Source organism: Centroberyx gerrardi, chromosome 11 (assembly GCF_048128805.1).
Source record: "Centroberyx gerrardi isolate f3 chromosome 11, fCenGer3.hap1.cur.20231027, whole genome shotgun sequence".
Lineage (NCBI taxonomy): Eukaryota > Metazoa > Chordata > Actinopteri > Beryciformes > Berycidae > Centroberyx > Centroberyx gerrardi.
Genome location: NC_136007.1, coordinates 23,811,115 through 23,830,999, shown reverse-complemented (window position 1 = coordinate 23,830,999; position 19,885 = coordinate 23,811,115). Strand labels below are relative to the sequence as shown.

Here is a 19,885-nt window from a genome sequence, read left to right as displayed (position 1 = left end):
TTTATTAAACATGAAATCAGGCAAGTCAGAGATTGATATGCAGTAATCTGATTGCATGGCAATATTTTATGACAAACCACATTAATACCAAGCCGTTAAAACATGTCTCTTATTGCAGGAACAGGTTTGACCTGCCTGCCACTTTGCAGTGGGAAAAAATAAATATCTCAGCATCAGCAGCGGTATGATAGATAATGTGGAACAGGATGTGACATTTAATCATAAACCCTGAGCATGAGCACACGGCGCTTTAGAGGCCTTTTCTGTGGCCTTCACACCTGCCTGCTCTACAATTATTGTTTAATGTTGGTTATGTTCAAACACAGCTGTCAAAGTGTTTGTATAATGGCAGAGAACAGGGACAGGTGTTGTAACCCAACTTTGACCTCTAGAGAGAAAAGATATGAACAGTTTGCTTCACACACACAGAACAATACAAATAAATGTGACATTTTCTGACTGAGAAACAAGTGCACCAACAGTGAAGAGGTCATTTACACATGGGAATGAGAAGGTTCAGCTCAGGCATGTCTTGGCTTTCATCTCGGTTGTGCAGTATGTAAAATGTTTGACCTAACTCAGACAAACTATAAGATACAAGCAAGGTAATAATGTGGTAATGTGGAAATGATTCATATGAATAAACAACATGCAATGCTGTCTGATTTTTGTTGTCAGCAACAGCCAGTCCACCAGCTGTTTCCAAGGCTTTGAGAACTAACAGGAACCACTTTTCTTTTTACTGTCACAAACTGAAACCTGACTTGTGTGACGTGTGAAACAAGATGAAACCAAGATTATCTCGATGGAACCAAGTTGATTTCTCATCTTTTTGACCCGCCTCTCACCTTTATCTACATTTGTTTTGAAAGGCATTTTCTCATCTAGTCATATTCAAGTATTTTTGTGATCTTTCCAATTTAGATGCCTCTGTATCTGGGCAGTTCACTGAGCTTGTTTCAGGCCTTTGATGAAAGCATTGATTATGCTTTAGTCAGGACTAGTTTCTGTCTCACTTGCATGGCTTTGAAGCTGTTTGTGTATTAAAGTCTCATCACAGAGCTACATGAATTTAACCAAACCCCCTACTGCCTATGGATGCTGTTTTGAAAATTCCAGTAGATGGCGATAAAGTCCGGCAGCATGTAGGATAAAAAATACTGTCATTAATAATTCATATCATTATCATTATTAGAATTATTTGGCTGGCTTTTCCATTTGGCTTGCTGCTAAGTCCAGCAAATACTCTAAAAGATCAAAGAACAAACAGTTCTTCTCAGCAAAGACCCCATCTAACCAAATTTGGGTTATTTGAAGGTTATTTGAAACAAAACAATATTTCCTAAGTTGGGACAAACATCCAGTTGAGACCCTGCATGCAGACTCCTGTAAATCCATTTTGAAGTACAATATCCAGAAACAAACCACCAAATTCTATAATTACTGAAGCACCAGCAGCTCCTACTCCTGCTATTATAAAACTCTTAAATGCCGAGAGGTAAGTGAGGAGAAGAACAAAATCCCAAAACAAATGAGAAATATATTTCACTCTGAAGAGACAGTAGGCAGTGACAGACTACCTGACAACAACCCTAAAGTGAAGAGATTCATGACAAAATTGATCCTGACAGTAAAAACAGCCTTGACTGCAATACACTTCCCTCATAATTATACAAATTACAAAAACATCAGAGCAACCTATTTCCCCCAAATCCCCCCAAAAGTATAGCTCTGAACCTTCCCACAAATAAGGAATTATAGTGTGTACTTGCAGGAAATGGTATGTGTGCAATACTAGCTGCCAGTTATGTAACATCCTGTCACAAGCTGAGACAAGAGGGACAACTGACTCTGAAGACACAAGACACACGACCTGTTGTGTTGATTAGTATATAAGATGATTAACTGACTGTCATTGACTATTGCTCATTTAGCTCATTGTTGCTACTCTTCTTTATTGCCAAGTTTGTTTGTCACATATTCATATCAAACAGTTTCATACCAATAAACCTCATTTGAATTTAAACAAAGCCCAAATAACATTTTTCTGTGGACTGTCCTGATTTTTTTTTTTTTTTTAATCATCTGACAGTAGTGCAACAGATGAATAGAGCTGGTTTTAATGAACCCGCAGATGAAAGCTCCTCTTTCATTCTAATGATCAAGAGGTGTGACGTCGCCCCCAGAGGAAGGGCTCGGGCTGATATGCATGTGTGAATACATTTGCACTTTGCATGAGGTGTGGACTCTCACCTCAAAGGGCCCTTGTTCACACACCGCCCACCAACCTACAGCTTACACTGCTGTTAATGCTAATGCGACGAGCCTGTGTGGACCGGTAGCCTCGGGGGACTAAACACCGATCTGGGCTCTGGTGATGAAAACCAGTAGCACAGAGTGAAGTGTGGTTCCTCACGGACCAATAAGATCTCATTACTGTTTCGACAGCCTCCTTGATGACACGTCCCTCCAGTTTCTTGATTAAATCTGGAGAGCTGGGTGGAGTAGGGGAACATTCGCAGATCATGTTATTATTGTGCTGGTAATGTAGTGCTAAAAATAAAAAGGTAGGTAAACTATGACTTCAGAAAAGCATTAAGTGGTGTTTTTTCCCCTAAAAGAGGGGGATAGGTTTGATACTACTTAGTAAGATGCAAACTATGAATTTACCTCATAAAGACTTATGCCAGCCTAAAGTAACCTGAGTTTAGGTGGGTTTACCCTCCACTACATCCTCATTTTATACATATAAAATTGGTGGAATTTAATACACTCTTCCACTATAGGACCGAGGTTCAAACCCCCTTGTCAGCAAGCATCCACCCTGCTGAAGTGTCCTTGGGCAAGACACTGAATCCAAACCAGCTCCAGGCTGCTGCTCTGTATCTGACCTCTGACCTCTGACCTGCCTGTGCAACCTGAGCTCTGCAAATTAGAAGATTTCATTCATCTGAGATGCATGGCAGCGATCCACATTGTTTGATTTAGTGCTGATGGAGCCAAATGTCAAGAGGGGGTTTGCGAGTCTAAATCCTTTTGAGCAAAAGATCCCCTCTCTCTCCACGCAGCTTTTGTTCCAACTTGTGTGTTGGATGCACCAGTTCTGCCAAGTCACTGACATATTTCACGGTTATGACAATCACCAGCTGCTGATGATCCCCTCCTGATGAATGGGTTTGTGCTAAGGAGATGAATCCACACATTCCCAAGCCCGTCCATCTGGCCAATATCACATAACCCACCCATTGTTAAGGTATATTCCCCGTTCCTTCCTTAGGGGGCTTTAGCTGGATAATGGTCCACAGTGGGACAAAGGTGTGTTTATGCAATGACACATTCCTGGGTTCTTGAATTCAGCCTCATTACAAAGATTACACTCTCTTATTCATGGGGGAAATGTGAGAAACCTCGGGACTGGGGGGCTTCTGGAGAAGATAGTTTAAAAGCACACAGAGGAGCACTCAGTCAAGCACCTTGTAGTCTGGCATGTCTCTTCCCTGTGTGGCAAACCCAGGAAGTGATGTCACGGCATCAAGCCCATCCCCTCTTTTCACCTGAAGAGAGGGAGGGGCCACACCGAGTTAGGCAAGAGGGAAAAACAAGGAAGAGCTCACAGTTCGGCAGGTTGGTGTGTGCGTTCACTTCCAGAGATTTGTGTGTGGGAGACGAGTAGAGAAGAGGAGTTTGAGCCTGCTGAAGGGTTTTTCCCCCCCAACACGGATATGGACGTCCCGGACTCTCCCCATGGGAATATGGGGCTATTGAGGACCTTTGATTCCTCTGAGTTTGGCAGCTGGGAAAAGATAGGCTCAGGTGGCTTTGGACAAGTATACAAAGTCCGGCATGTACAGTGGAAAACATGGCTGGCTATCAAGTGCCCTCCCTGCCTTCATGTAGATGACAAGTAAGTGTTCCAGCTGTTGATCTGCAGCTCAGCCATGGAGATTATGTCTTGTGTTTATATATGTAGAATGGCTTGTATAGAATGGCTATATGATAGATATGATAGATAATTCAGATTTACATGTGAACTCACTGAGAAGGTCGGGCATAGTTCAAACACCTCAGTACTTCTGTATTTGGTGTTTTATAAGTGGTGTATACAGTGATCCATTCTCATCCAGCTCTTCTCTCTCAGGTTTATCATTTACATTTATGGTCAAACAGTAGACAGACAAAAGTTTAGAGCATGACGGTGCTGGTAAAGGCTGTGGGGTGAAAAGTCATCCGCTGAGTTCTTGAAAGGTGAATACCAGAGAATGTGTGACTCACTCATTACAGTCTGAGCGCCCAGTGCAGCTGTAAAGTTCCCTCAGCAGCAAAACAACACACTACTTCTGGATATCTCAGCAGTTTTTCAGTGTTCACTTCTGTTGTAGGGAGGACTGAGATGCCCATTTGTGCCCCCAGTGCAAGGAGTAAATCCACATTGCTTAGGGCCACAACTGTTAAATTACATTCCAAAACAGACCCAAACAAGAGAGGTTCAAAGCAGCTTTCTCCAATCCACAGTGAAATTATCATGCGCATGCCCCCCGGGCGGGGCTGATTTGAATAAATAACCATTTAAATGAAGGAGCAAGCGGGTCTTTTTCCGCAGGCACCGCTAGACATTACACAGCACTCTGGAATGCTGTAATATTTTGCATGGGTATGAATCATATTTTGGTCCTGCCTGTATTTCACAAAACGGAGTAAAACGGCTATGTTGGAATTATGGGAACTGTGTGTGTGTGTGTCAGCTGTCCTGCTTTGCGGGTGACCTGTATCATGTGGCATGTATGTCAACAAGTGGAGAACCTGCCTCAGCAGTACAGCGGGCCTCAACCCTCAACCCTCCCCAGCATGGAAGTTTCCATCGTCCTCGGCTGTGTGTACACACCGGGCTCATGAGGAAGTTCAGAGAGGAATAACACTTCTTACCTCATCGGATCATTTCAATTTCCGCTTTTTTGTTTTGTTTTTGTTTATTCCAAATTGTAGTCAGATGATCCCATCGTCTGATGAGTTGATGATTCTCATTTTGTCCAACAGGTGACTAAATGATTAGATTATTGACTAAGAAGGCTGTATTTTGTGGACATACACTGTAAAGCACTTTATCTGCATTGACCCTTTTGTCATTTGAGAGCCTTTTGCAGAATTGAGTGGGATGTGTGTGTGTGTGTGTGTGTGTGTGTGTGTGTGTGTGTGTGTGTGTGTGTGTGTGTGTGTGTGTGTGTGTGTGTGTGTGGGAGGGGGTGGGTGGTAGTCTTGCAATTAAGACAGACTCAACTGGCTTAATTTTGATTGCTCCTACTGACCATCCTTGATGCCATTCCTTGTGAATGTTTGACATCATACCCCTCCTCCAGCTCCCATCACCAAAACATTCATAAACAAAAATGGCTGATAAAAACAGACTTTTCAGCGTTGCCCTAACAGAGGCATGGCATCCTAACCTAACCTGTGGGGCGACTCATAGCATCCGCTGAACCTGAACCAAAGATGTTATCGTCTCCAAACATCTGCAAAGTACATAAACTGTAATTTGGCTGCAAACCTACACATGGACCCACACATACATCAACCACCGGGACTCAAAGCCACCTTTGTCTGCCCGGGTTGCAGGCTGCTGCTGTGTGGCAGAGACAATGAGAGAAGCTGTAAAACCGGTCTTACCGGGCCTCTCTGTTAAAGGAGGGACATTGTTTGGTTCTGAAGAGCTGCTGAGGAGCGCTTTGGGTTAAGCAGGGGGTTTAGCGAACAAGTGCCTACCCATTCTCCTATATCCAAATGTTTTGATTATTTATGTCTGTTAGATTTCTTGACATGTGCCTCATTAGGTTGCATTGAATCTAGAAGGACTAATATGTCTTCCCTCCTAAAGATATGTAATCTGGTACATGATGCACATGAGGGACTCATTTACATCACTGCAGTGTTATGCATCTAAAATTGGTGCGTCTAGCTTGTTTTCATCCCTGGTGGACAACGCATCATTTCCAGTCCAGTAGACTGAATTCTGCCCTTGAAGGACATGCTTACGATTGCAGTCATCGCTGATTTATCTTGCCCTCATATGCCCTCATCAAAAGGTTGCGTTTTCAAAACAACCTTTCCTTGAGATCTCACCGCTGAGGTCATGTGTGACCCTCACAGCTCTGCTTGAGGCACGTCAGCATGCAGGACTAGCAGACTGATAAAGAGAACTGTGCAAAGGTTGAGCAACAGGCCTGAGAACAAGAGATCTGTTCAGGCCTCCTGCACTCTCCTGGTGCATTCCAGGCCCGGCTGGAATGCCATTAAGGCCTCGCTTGGCTATAAGAGCGCTGGCAGTTAAGAGCAAGGCCCGCATATTTAGACAAACATCGGCCAATGAATTATTCATGTCTGCAGAGGTCACACATTTACTGCCTGTAAGGTTAACGCTAGCAAACATTTTGCATAGCCGGGTGCTCATTAAGGATGATGTGTAATGTGTTGGAATTTGGGTTAGGGCAAAAATTATGCCAAATATTACAGCTCAGCAAACAACAGCATGGCCTCAAAACCAGTAGGTTAATATTTTGCGAGAAGGCAGAGCATCTTGAACTTTCTGTGAACTAACAGATGTGGAGGGGTTGGTTTGGAAAGAAGGAACACCTAAATGTCTTATGTAAAATGTTTAATCTCATTTCACCCGCTGTTTGTATGCAGTTCTCAAAGTTGCCCAGTCACCCCAGCAGCAGCGCCTGACTCAGATGCATTTCACCCACCATTTGTCTCCATCACAGGGAGCGTGCGGAGCTGCTAGAGGAGGCGAAGAAGATGGAGGCGGCCAAGTTCCGCTACATTCTGCCTGTGTACGGGATCTGCGGGGATCCCCAGGGCCTGGTGATGGAGTACATGGAGACGGGCTCCTTGGAGACCCTGCTGGCCACCGAGCCGCTGCCCTGGGAGCTGCGCTTCCGCATCATCCACGAGACGGCGGTGGGGATGAACTTCCTGCACTGCATGAGCCCACCGCTGCTCCACCTGGACCTGAAGCCTGCCAACATCCTGCTGGATGCACACTATCATGTTAAGGTAAGAGTGTTTTAATACAGAGTGGCATGCTTGTCACCTCTCCATGGGTCCTTTTCTACCGCCATCGGGTTGCAAACATGAAAGCTAGAGACAGCAGAAAGTGATGTGGGGACAGGCAGAGCAGACGGAAAACTCTGTTGATTGAGATGCAGCCATGACTATTGATTCATGCTGTGAGGCAAATGTTAACATGTCCAAAATGGAAGCCATAGCACAGCGTGGCTATATCTGCCAAATGATTTCAGACTTCAGGAGCAAGCCAAAGTAAAAAAAAGTTGAGGTATCACAGTGGTTATATATTCAGGTGGCTGTGTGGGTGTGTGAGCCATAGTCATGCCATCATACTTTGATTTTAAATGACTTTCCACTATCCTTTTCCTTGGTCTCAATCAATCAATTTTGCTGAGTCACAGTTTAGATATATTTTTTTTTTTAAAAAGGCAAGGCACACAATGTCCTCCACATTATGAATTGCCAAGAAATGTCTCATTAAAAAAACTGGAATCTGAGGTTTCCCTATGGCAGTAACAACATGTAAAGAAATTCATGCCATTTGAGTAGGGGAAAAAAAAACAGCTTACTCATACCTGGAAAAGCTTATTCATGTCCTTTTCCCAATCAGCAAACTGACAGCCACTTGACATGGCTCAAATAGCATTCATTTGGAGAAGGATCATAAATTGTATTAATGGAACTCTAATGAAGTGTAATAATGTATTTTTACTGTTGAAACAATGATTTGACATGAAGTCACGCCACAGCCTCCTCTGCTTAGGCTCACGGTTTTCGGGTTAGTTCAGAAGGAATTTAAGCCGTGAGGTAGTTTGTCATCCGCTTTCATCCATTTTGAAATGACAGCCATGTATATGCTCTGGGCAGACAGGTGTCTCTTAGCCTCCATCCAACCTCTAAATAGCTAAACTGTAAGAAGAGCGATGGGTGGGAACTGTCATCTCTCTAGTTTAATACCTGGATGTAAACACCTCACCCGGGCCTGTCCTGACAGGATTTATACAGCTCCGATTAACTCTCCCTCTCTCTGCATGTCTATGTACGTACATGCAGGAGTGTGGGTGTGCACAAATGCAGAGGGCCTCTCCTCTCCTACAGGCCAGGACATGGCTGGGTTGCCCTCATCATACCACTGAGTGCACATTATGAGGGCTTAGCTGCTACTCGCACAACTGGGCAAAGTTAGTCATCTTTGTCACCGCGCTTATGGGAAAAGTTACTGCTGTCCAGGTTCTTATCTAATCTCTCCCCTCGTCCCAGATATCAGATTTTGGCCTGGCCCGGTGGAACGGCCTGTCGAGGGCCGACGACATCAGCAGAGACGGCTTCTGCGGCACCATCGCCTACCTGCCGCCCGAGAGCATCATCGAGAAGGACAGGGTGTCCGACACCAAGCACGACGTCTACAGGTCAGCTTCCAAACCAGTCCGCCTGCAAGCGTGCATGTGTGAACGTGGGTGTGTTTGTTTTCGGAGAGGTGTTTGCTGCCTGTCTGACTCTTGCCTGCCTTTGTGTGCTCTGTTGTGCACTTAGTCATGTGAGTCACGATATTTATTCAAATGAAAGAGATGGAAATGGAGTGATATATTGTGCCTGGAAAATGGATTTGCGAATTAGTTATTTTTGTTTAACACTATAAAGGCCTTGGGTGTGTAAGAGAAATCCAGCAAACCGTCAAATGAAAGGGGTAAATGTAGTTAGAACTACTCTTCCCATGCATGATTTTGAAACTAACAACGCTGGTTTGTACAGTAAGTGGGTCTAGAAAAAGTCATGGAGGAGTTTTTACATTATTATTATATATTATATATGAAAGCTGAGATATTTGAGTTCTAAAAGTTAAAAAAGCCGGTGTGGCTTGGCCTCTCTTGTGTTAAATGAAAAATGCAATAATCGTAGTTTGTGTGCCTCGTACTGATATCTTTCACTTTCCTTTTATTCCAGCTTCTCCATTGTCATCTGGGGAATTCTCACGCAGAAGAAACCCTACCAAGGTGAGACATGTACTGTAGATGGAAAGTATGCATGCAGGCAGCGGGGATTTTCTTTTATGCTGATGAGAAGTCATTTCCAGCAATAAATCTTTGTCCGACACTGTAGATTATGTCACTTAAGATGTACTGTTAGACACAGATGATATCACAGATAACACAAATATATCAATTACAGGTTGTATGTGCCTTGAATAGACGTTGGCAATATTAAGTTATGTGTGTGTGCAGGTGCAAGTGTGTGTGTGTTTACCTGGTAAATTCCAGGGCAGCAGGTGGATAGCGTTAGACTGGCAAGCGGAGTGTTATTTTTCCCAGGCCTATCAGGTAGCACCACAGTTAAAGGAATGTGGCTCCTTTTGAAGAGCGGTCTATAGATGAGGGTAGCCAAGTTGGCATTGGCACCACCTATGTCGATCCAGACATAATTAAAAAGTGAGAAAAGGCCCCATTACCATCCCTTTTCCATCTTCCTCCTCCCCTTGTGAAGGGCATTATGGCTACAAAAGGAGCTGGAGTGGCTGTGATTAAGGCCTCTACCTGTTTGCTCTGAATCATTGACTTGGCTGATCCCACAGCCAGATACAAAGAGGCCCAGACCAAGGAAGTCTGAAAGCTTTTCCACTTCGGCTCCCGTGGGAAACAACAGCAACATACACCCTTATCTGAGCACACAGGAAGATTGTGATAAAACAGGGCCTAATTGACTGTCAATATTGGCAATGGAGCCTCCCAACACTAAAGTTTATGTTGTCATATGCTGTGGCATGTTCAAAGAAGAGAATTCAGGGCATTCGTATTTGCCCTCGAAACATGCGCCCTCATCAGCTGAGGTATTCAGGATTCATGTGTGCATCGAATATGAAACCAAACCAAATGTTGAATGTGTAAAACCTGACTAAAGTCTTCCATCGTTTCTCCTAGGAGAGAATAACATCCTTCAGATCATGGTGAAGGTGGTGAAAGGAGTGCGTCCCGACATGGGAGCGGTGCCGCGCTGCCGGCCGTCGGCATGCACAGGGTTCCTGGGCCTCATGCAGCGCTGCTGGGCCACCTCGCCTGAAGCCAGACCCAGCTTCCAGGGTAAGTAGCACCTGCACCTCAATGATGATTCCAGCCTCAGGCCTTCTCTCCAGCATGTAAACATCAAGAAAATCAACATGAAATGCATTTTCTTTGTAGTGTGTGATCCCATTGCTTTAAACAGACTCCCTGAGGTTAACACACTGAACAATCTGTGCAGCGGCCTTTTAACAAATTGAGGGTTTTACTCTCCCATTCATGTATAATGGGAGAGTACAGTTTTCCTGCTTTTTTGTGTGTTCCCTGATCACATCCCTGCTATTACTGAAACCTGACCCAGGCCTTTCTTCCCCACAGAGATCACATCTGAGGCTGAGGAGCTCTGCTCTAAACCTCAAGAGGAGCCCAAGACTCCAACCCCAGAGACGGAGCCCACGCCCTGTAATGGACTCACTACAGACCAGGTAAAACATGACAACACCATGTCGCTGCTCATGATTGAAAGCCTGGTATCTCCAAAATGTTGGCTCTTTAGGGACTGAGAAGGGCGCTCTGGTTTTCTAATAGGCAGCCATGCATTTTTGAATGTGTTTTGAAAGGGTTACATGAGTCTTTCGGACCATGTGAACTTCCATCAAGTGGAAAAAAAATGGGGTGATAAAGGTTTTCACTCAACAGCAGTGATTACCCACTTATTTTTCTTCCTTTACTTGACTCTGCCTTTCTCTTCATACCTTTTAACCAATGTGTTATTATATAACTATGCACCCAGACGATATTTTGGGAGGCCCCACTGCTTATCTCTAAGGTGCCCTAGTCGTGTTCTTGTTTTTATAAGGCATATGTTGTGTAAATGTTTGATCCTGACAAACAGTTGCATCAGAAAAGAAGAATGTGGACCAGTGGCATTCGTACTTTGCTTTGTCATTTCCTTGGTGATTGTTGTACGTGACTAGAAACAGATAGACGTCTTACTCATAAGACATGACAGGTGTTATCTGTCTGCCGGGAAAGAGGATAAGCAGTTTTTGAACTATATGTTGTTTAAAGTGATTTAGACTGGATCAAACTTGAGTTCAGAAATGATTTATCACAATGTCAACATTCATACAATGTCAACTCAGTGTAAGTGGCTCCGGATAATGGTGTCAGCTAAATGTCATGGAATGTATATCGAAGAACAGCTTGCCAAAATATCCTTATCTAACTTTGTGTTCTACAGGTTAAAGACAACAGACCGGTGAGGCCAAAGTCGGCCATGTTGCCAGAAAAAGACTACAGCCTGTCAGAGCTGCTGAGCCAGGTGGATTCTGGGATCTCCAGGAGCTTTGACCGTGTGAAGGAGGATTGCTTCCACAGCAAAGAAAACACTTGCAAGAGGCTGTCTGGCATCTCCTCTGTAGATTCAGCCTTCTCCTCCCAAGACTCTATCACTCTGTCCTTTGAGAAGGAAAGCACATGTGGTAAGAGCTGATTGTAGATCTACAACTGGAATAATCATTGATGTCAACATGAAAATATTGCATGATCATGATTACGCTGTGTACGGAATCCATCCTTAAAGGCTTTCGTTGTACTGTAAAAAGGGGGTATACCATGTAATGATGTGTATATCTGTAGTTTTCTTATCTTGTAGATGTCCAAAAAGGAAATAGAAAAAAAAATCCACTGGACTTAAAATGAAGAGTTGAAGACGTTTCACCACTCATCCGAGAGGCTTCTTCAGTTCTTCAGTTCGTCATCAACTCTTCATTTTACATCCAGTGGATTTTGTTTCTATTTTCTTTTTGGACATCTTACTACCTGGATGACTGAAATGAATCTACACGGATATCTTATAGAGATCTTATAGATGGTTACTTGTGGTTTATGCCTCAAGCCTGTCCTTTTCCTCCACGTCTAGACTCTGCCGAGGTCCAGAAGCGGAAGCTGTGTGAGGCCATCAGGACCAAGGACATTGCTAAGCTGATGAAGATCCTCCAGCCTCAGGATGTCGACCTTCTCCTGGAGGGAGGAGGCAGCCTGCTCCACCACGCTGTCACCTTGGCCAGCGAGGAAGCCGTCAAGTTCCTCCTCCTGAACAACGCCAACCCCAACCTGGCCAACGCCCGCGGCTCCACACCGCTCCACCTGGCCACGGAGAAGCACCTGAAGCCCCTGGTGGAACTTCTGCTGGGTCGCCGCAGCACCTACGTCAACGCCAAGGACGAGGACCAGTACACGGCCTTGCACTGGGCCGCCCAGAACGGAGACGAGGCCATCACGCGCCTGCTGCTGGACCGGGGCGCCGGCATCAACGAGACCGACGGCCAGGGACGCACGCCGGCCCATGTTTCCTGCCAGCACGGCCAGGAGAACGTAGTCCGGGTGCTGCTGAGCCGCGGCGCCGACGTCCGAGTCAAGGGCAAGGACAACTGGACGGCGCTCCACCTGGCCGCCTGGCAGGGGCATCTGGGCATTGTCAAGCTGCTGGTCAAGCAGGCCGGCGCCGACGTGGACGGGCAGACGACAGACGGGCGCACGCCGCTGCACCTGGCCTCCCAGAGGGGGCAGTACCGGGTGGCGCGCATCCTGATCGAGCTGGGGGCCGACGTCCACATGACGTCCGCCGGGTCGAACACGCCGCTGCACGTGGCGGCCGAGACGGGCCACACCAGCACCTCCCGTCTCTTGGTCAAACACCGGGCGGACATCCAGGCCCGGAACGCCCAGGGCCTCACCGCGCTCCACCTGGCCTCCCAGCGGGGCCACCTGCCCACGGTCAAGATGCTGATGGAAGAGGGGGCCGACCCCTACAGCACCACCCAAGCCCTGCGTACGCCCTGCCACCTGGCGGCAGAGAGCGGACACTGTGAAGTCCTCAAAGAGCTCCTCCTTCACTGCCCGGATGGCGGCGCTCTATCCGACGAGCAGGGCCTCAGTCCTTTACACCTGGCAGTGCAGGGCGGCTACACAGACATCATTACCATGCTGCTGCCGCGGGACTGCCAGGACTCCGTTACCGAGAGCGCGGCGCAACCGGTTGTCGACGAGCCCAAGCCGCCGGTGGCCCGGCAGCTCCAGAGGAAAGTCGTCATTCTCAAACTGACAGAGCGCGACACCAGCGACTATCCGGAGTGTAGCGGCTCACAGTGCGCCTCGGCACCCTGCTAACGACGGCAGAGACTTTGTTAACGCTGTACAGGACTGTCCTCAACGTACTTTTTAATGTCCCATTGGTGCCTTGGAAGGGGAGGGGAGGGGGTTATTCCAACCTTAAGAGACCAGCTGTTGTTTAGCTTCTTGTAAATATTTTTTATTGTGCTATTACAGCAGCCAGCAATCATTCATGACCAGATGGTATGATTCTGTGGTTTTTATGGACCTCTAAAAGCCCTTTCAGCACTGTAGGTATTTTATAAGGGTTGGAAGAGCTTTGATGTAAATATGTACACTGTAAATAGAAAGTATAAATAGAGCACAATATCCTCTGTTCTGTTTGAATTTAGACTCCTTTTGTTTCCTTGTTTTTTTTTTACTTAACAAGCACATTTTGTTATCAGAGCTGTATTAGACTTTTCCATGACCTATTGGGACCTCTACTTTTCTGCAGCACACTGCGGCTGGTATGCCTGTAAGTTATACTTAATAGAACACAAAATTTGGTCACAAGCACAAGCCATAGGTGAGTGCTGTAGATCATCAGAGCCATGAAATTCACCATAACCTTTGACCTTCAGTGTTCTACCTGTTACATATCAGTGCTACATCATCCATAAAACATTTTGAAAGATTTAATTTTGTTTTTACTTTTTGCCTCTTTCACATTCATAACCAAGAAGTCAAACTGGTTGAGATTCTAGCTAGAAAAAGGGAATGGAACACAATAAAATATTCAGCTATCAGAGTCTGTGTCTAGTTTCACTACAACCATGCTAACTACATTTTGAATCCTTTCCTGAATATAGGCTATATATTTTTTTGGTTTTTTGTTTATATTGGTGGTTGTAATGAACTTGAGGTCATATAGGCTACAACCAAAACAGCAAGTTTTATCACAGTAGAAAAACATGGCCAATGGCTTATTCATTTGACTTTTGCCTCATGATCAAATTGTTTTGTGTACTTGTTTGTTTTTTCCTCAGTCAGCTATGGTAACTTTTATATACTAGAAGGGCACTCGGAGAGCGCAGACCTCCGCCAAGGTTCATGCTATTATTGCTTGTTCATGAGTCGGATCCGGATCCGCTCCAAAATGTAATGGGTTCTTCCTTGGCCCATGCAACACCCTTCCACGAAGTTTCATGAAAATCGGGCCAGTAGTTTTTTCCGTAATCCTGCTAACAGACAAACAAACAAACAAACAAATGGCACAGAAAACATAACCTCCTTGGCGGAGGTAATAAACAAAGATCCTCAAAGCTTATGATCTGCAGATGAAAAAGAAGTCTTCTTTTCTGTGGCGGGGTTCTGTTTAATTGACATTCAGTGTTATTAAAGTACTTTTTTTTTTTTTTACATTACCTAAACCAACAGTCCATCCAAGGAATTGTGATTCTGTGATTCAGTTTTTTCATAATCGGCTGTTCCATGTAAATATTGCAAGGGCTTGCAATATGTTGTTCCCCCACTTTTACCACAGATTTTAATTATATCATTAAAAAAATGCCAGTGACCACAGTTTTTACCAACCATCACAATAATACACCAGCGACGCAATAAACACTAAATCAAAGCACTCATCAACAAGTACATGAAGACTTGCAGTAATTGCCAGACTCACAATAACTGCAAGTGCTAGTTCTTTTTCTGAAAATGATAACTGACAATGACACATTTTCACACTAGACACCAAAAACAAGCATTTTTACTGGGCCATTGTGCTGTTTTTAATAGCTGAAAAGTCATCTCCTCTCAAAGGTTCCCAGAAATAAATATCTAAAAGCACTTTTTCCAAAACTTTCTCTCTGAGGCAGCATGCCCCGGGTTACTCCTAGCCTGCTGGAGAAAGTGCCTTTCTTCAGACTCTGCCTCGCTGCCGTCACTGAGGGAGTGTGTTCCTGCCACTGCAGCTGCATGTGTTTAGGAATTATGAGCCTTGATGTCAGGCAGAAGCGGCATGTCTGCATCTGCAGCCTGGTGTGTAGTGTTATTATTATGACTCTGCCCCAGACCCCACAGAGCACGCTCATATTGGCACAGACCATGGGAACTGCCCCTGAGGGGGATCGCAGGGTGCAGGATGATGGGTGTGTGAGAGGGGGGGGCTGATGCTCTACCTGCAATTCCAGCCTGTTGGCTAATTCCTCAGACCACTTCAAGTTCTCATCACTCATTAAACTAACATGCCATCCCTGACGCCTGAAGGGCTCGTCTTTTCGTAACCCGAGACACCGGGCCTCTGAGTGCTGGTGGTTGGTGCTTGTAATTGTCCTGTTTTTATAGCTCATGTTTGCGGAGACCCGCAAAATGACTGGTGGGACGTGTGTAATCTGAGGCCTCTCTGTTTGTGTGCAGAGCGCACTATCTCGCTTGTTGCCTGGTGATCCGTCCCAGCTCCAGTCATGGGGAAGATAATGTGCTGTTGTTGCCCAATCTCAGCTCTCTGTTGTCACGGCTGTTGTAAAGCTTGATAGATGGGCAGGTTAACTTTGCTTTATATACAGTCACTTATTGCACTGCGTACCTGTGGGCTACAATTCTCTCTTTGTTTTCTGCAGCAAGCCCAGTGCCTTCATTCCTATGCAATTTAAAGCACCAATCAGATTAGATTTTGGTTTAAATGACCACATCAGTTTGGGGTACATTCACTTCATTATTGATGAATTGGGTTTAACATAGAAAACAAGCTGCCATCCTAACTGAAAATACAAACAATACAATTACAGAGTTATAATATGTAAACAAAGAAGCTCTCTGTCATGAAAACACTCTTATGCATATGCTCTATTCCTAATGGTTTAATGATGAAACAGAGTGCATTATGTGAACATTAAGTAACCTTTTAATAACATAGTGGTTTAAGGAGAAATAATACAAGGAGATACATGGTTTAAGGAGAAATAATACAATGATACAGTAAATAAACATTTTTGTATTTGCAAATCTAAATGCTACTTTGAATGCAGTTAATACTTAAAATTAGCGGTTGCTCTCCCTCTCTTGACGAGCAAAATCCAGGTGTACCATATATGTTTTTTAGGTATATACAGCTTTATTTTATCATTCAGATGTTATTGTTCCCTGGGCAGGAGCAGATCCAGGCCTCTGGGCCCTGATCTCAGCCTGTTCTGCGGCCTCAGGCTCACAGTGGAAGAGCCTCATCGCTTCCTCCAGGGACATGACCTCCGGGATGAAGTCCATCCCTACCGTCTGGCGGTCTGGCCCGGTCACCTGGGTCAGAGGGCCTCGGGCGACGGGTGCCACCCTGGGGCCCAGAGTCACGAGAGCGCCTCCGCTATGCTGAGGAGCAGCAGTCAGATGGGTGCTACCTCCAGCCTGAGGAATGAGGCTGTGGTTTGCCTGTGGTTTCGCTGAGAGGATGTGATGTGACCTGCTACCCACCAGCTGTCCTGTGTAATGGTAGCCACTGTTCCAGAGCTGCCAGTTCTGGTGGGTCATGCTGTATCCCTCAGGCCAGTGCCAAGGGTGTATTGAAGGTAACCGTTGAGGGTAATTGCTGGGTCCAGGGTGAGGTGGGAGGTAGGCATGAGTCGAATTTGAATGTGTGTAATACGGCATAGAGGCTCCCTGGGGCCACTGCCAGGTGTAAAGACCCGGTGTGACAGCAGAGCCCAGTGCAGCCGAGGAGGACCATCGGTTCATGTCACGAACTGGAGAGAAATAATGATGGAGGTTTAATATGATTAATCCAATGGGCAGAGTTTCAGTTTGCTCTGTGAAATGTAATGCCAGTGTATACTAACCTGAGGTGAAGTCTGCGGGTGATATCTTGTGTGTTGAAGGATGGTGTGGCAGGAGTTGAAGTTGCACTTCCCTGTGGTGCATGGTGAACGCTCTGACCCAGGGCTTTGTTGGTTTTGTTTCATGGAAAAGTTGAGGCAGGGCAGTTGGTTTGAAAATTAAAAATATCGCCGCGTTGATTCAAATCAGGTCAGGAATTCTGTTTCTGTGGCAACTGCATTCTAGCAACATCTACAGAACCCAGTGAGGACTGAAAAACCTGCAGTAAATGTGCAGTAAAGAGAGACGGAGAAACCAGTGGGGATACCTCTTGTATGGTATTATCTATGGGGAACCTAAGCTTGTGTGTGCCAACAAGTTTTGCTTCCATATATATTGCATTCCTGGGGCAATATTTGAGTCAGCTACTATACTGCATTGCTACTGAAAAAAAATAGATTTCTTGTTATTGCAGTTTCTTGTCTTATCAATCATTATCAGGCAGGTTTTCTGGCGAGCCCGGTGTTTATCTGGAATGATCAGTGAGTGCCTCACAGATTGTAAGGCTTCCTTCTTGGCAGACAGGTTGTCTGGTTGCTCCCCTGTGTGCCGACGATAGGGACTTTTCAGTCTGGCTGAGTCACACCTCACCGCTCTGACAGACCATCTTCAAAGCCCTCATTAAACACAGGTCCATTCACTGAAGTGATTCAAGGCCCTTGTCATCAGTGATATAGTGGTAGATAAAAATCTGGGTGAACTCTGACCTCCAGTCGTTGATCATCACACGGGCACACCACTAAAGGAAACAAAAATATAAGTATATTTTCAGAAAAGTATTGATTTAATCTTTATTCCTTCAAAGCCCCAATCCTCAAATAATTTACAGTTTACTTAGCGTTATGTATACTATAAAGTCAGCTCATGAAAATTTATGACAGCCTAAAAAGGTGAGTCAGCCCTATTCCCTGAGTAAAAATGTGATGAAATTGAGTTGAGGTGTTTTTTTCTGTCCACACTGTCCTTGTTAGTCACATATAGAGCAATGACTCTCTACACACAGACCTACTTTTTACAAATCAGTCATTTCAGTGGCGGATTATCTGCAACAGCGGTAGCAACACTAACAACATCTGTTCTACACTCGCTGACTGGTTGCTGAGAGAGCAGAGATCATATAATCATAGGGAGCTGCAGGCTGTTTTTCTCCCCTGTCTTTTTTCTTTTTTTTTTTTTCTCTCCCCTTATTTTAACCTCACAGAACTAGTCGAACAAGATCTAAGACCTCGCCTCTGAAGACGTGAGGCAAGCTGCAACCTGTGGATGTAGCCTCGGGGCGAAGACGTGGATGTGGGCGCACTCAGGCAGTGATGAATTGTTAGATTTATGGCTGGTTATGTAGAGGCTGAATACACCATTTTGTACTCGCAGAAAGGAACTTAATGATGAATTGTAGAGGCAGAGAGAGGTTAGGCTCATTAAGTTGGGAAAGGTATTTTGTATATCATTTATTCTATAAATAATTACCTTTCTGTGTAGAATAATAAATAACCAGTTTACCTGGCCAACAATCAGTTCAAATAATTACTAATGGAATTATTCATACTTACTATTGGCATTATTTATACTTAGTAGCATTCATACGTACATACTATACTATACTATACTATACTATACTATACTATACTATGCCATATACTTACTACTATATTAGGCAACCTAAATTGTTTAATAGTATATTTAAAAATACATTAAATGGAAATGAAGAGTGATGCAAGTGAGGGATGTCATGAGGGCATCATAGACATTTTCCTAAGTTTCCTCTGTAAACATGTCCATAGAAAGTGATTAGACTTGTTCATTATTACAAATCAAGGCTGGCCTGTCCGTGATCATAGGAATACCATTATGTAAATCTCCTGATCTCCTGAGTTATTTTAGTCCTGTGATTACTGTTCATGGGTCATATTTTTCCATATTCCACACACAAACAAAAGACCGTAGGGTGAAAAATGTACTACTGTTGTTTGGCCAGGAGATGGCCCTACATCCTCTTTGTAGGGTGTCTCCTCTGATTCTTTCAAAAACTTATATAGACTTATATAAATGTACATAAACTTTATAGAAAGCATTATCAATGAGAATTACATTCCAGCACAGTCAAAAGCTTACATTATAAGAGAGGCTTCAAGATACTATTTTTTTTTCCTTTTTTTTCTTTTCATAAAACTGGACAATTATGGAGGAGATGGTGATTTCCAATTCATGATTGTTTTACTTCCTGTGGCTTTCAAGTAACATATGTTTTTCTAACATGAATCATTGGATTGATTATTTCATTTAAAGCAATTTACGGAACCACACAAGCATTTTTTAGCAGGGGTGGCCCCAAGTGGCTGTCATAACCCAAAATTATGATTTAATGAGGTAGAATCATTCAGACAAAAGAATGGTTGCTCTTGTGTGCCAAAGGGGAGGTGTGGTGTGTTGACTGCATAATGCTGGCAACCTGTAATGGCATGAAATAAATACCACATTGTATCATCTACAACAGTCTCCTGAAATATAATTGAGTACTTGAGCACACAGGATAAATTGGATAAATAAGCTCTGTGTGGTGGCTGCGCCTGGATAAATATCATTGACTCATGATAGCTGATGATGTAGTCTACATAACTGCCACTAAGATGGTAATGGGCACAGCATTCAAACAACAGCTCCCAGCAGGGAGATGGAGAACTTGGACAGTGGCAGCAAATATTTATCTAAGGCCTTTCAATAAAACACTGACTGATAATCAGTGCTCAATGGGCGATCATTCTCAGTGCAGTCGATTATATAAAGGCATTTATTTTCAAATCATATTTATTTATGGCCTAGTTATATTATTATGAGTAGTAGTAATATTAGTAGCAGTAGCAGGTGTAGTA

General features: G+C 44.4%; 1 protein-coding gene across 1 annotated transcript; it reads left to right on the top strand.

The window, feature by feature from the left end:
- Positions 1–3,629: 3,629 nt before the first annotated feature.
- ripk4 (receptor-interacting serine-threonine kinase 4) lies at positions 3,630–13,850 on the top strand. The gene is made up of 8 exons (XM_071898325.2): positions 3,630–3,904; positions 6,756–7,047; positions 8,320–8,468; positions 9,004–9,053; positions 9,975–10,133; positions 10,431–10,537; positions 11,296–11,536; positions 11,977–13,850. Exons 1-8 carry the CDS (start codon positions 3,723–3,725, stop codon positions 13,224–13,226), a joined length of 2,430 nt encoding a protein of 809 aa, XP_071754426.2. The 5' UTR covers positions 3,630–3,722; the 3' UTR covers positions 13,227–13,850.
- Positions 13,851–19,885: the final 6,035 nt, after the last annotated feature.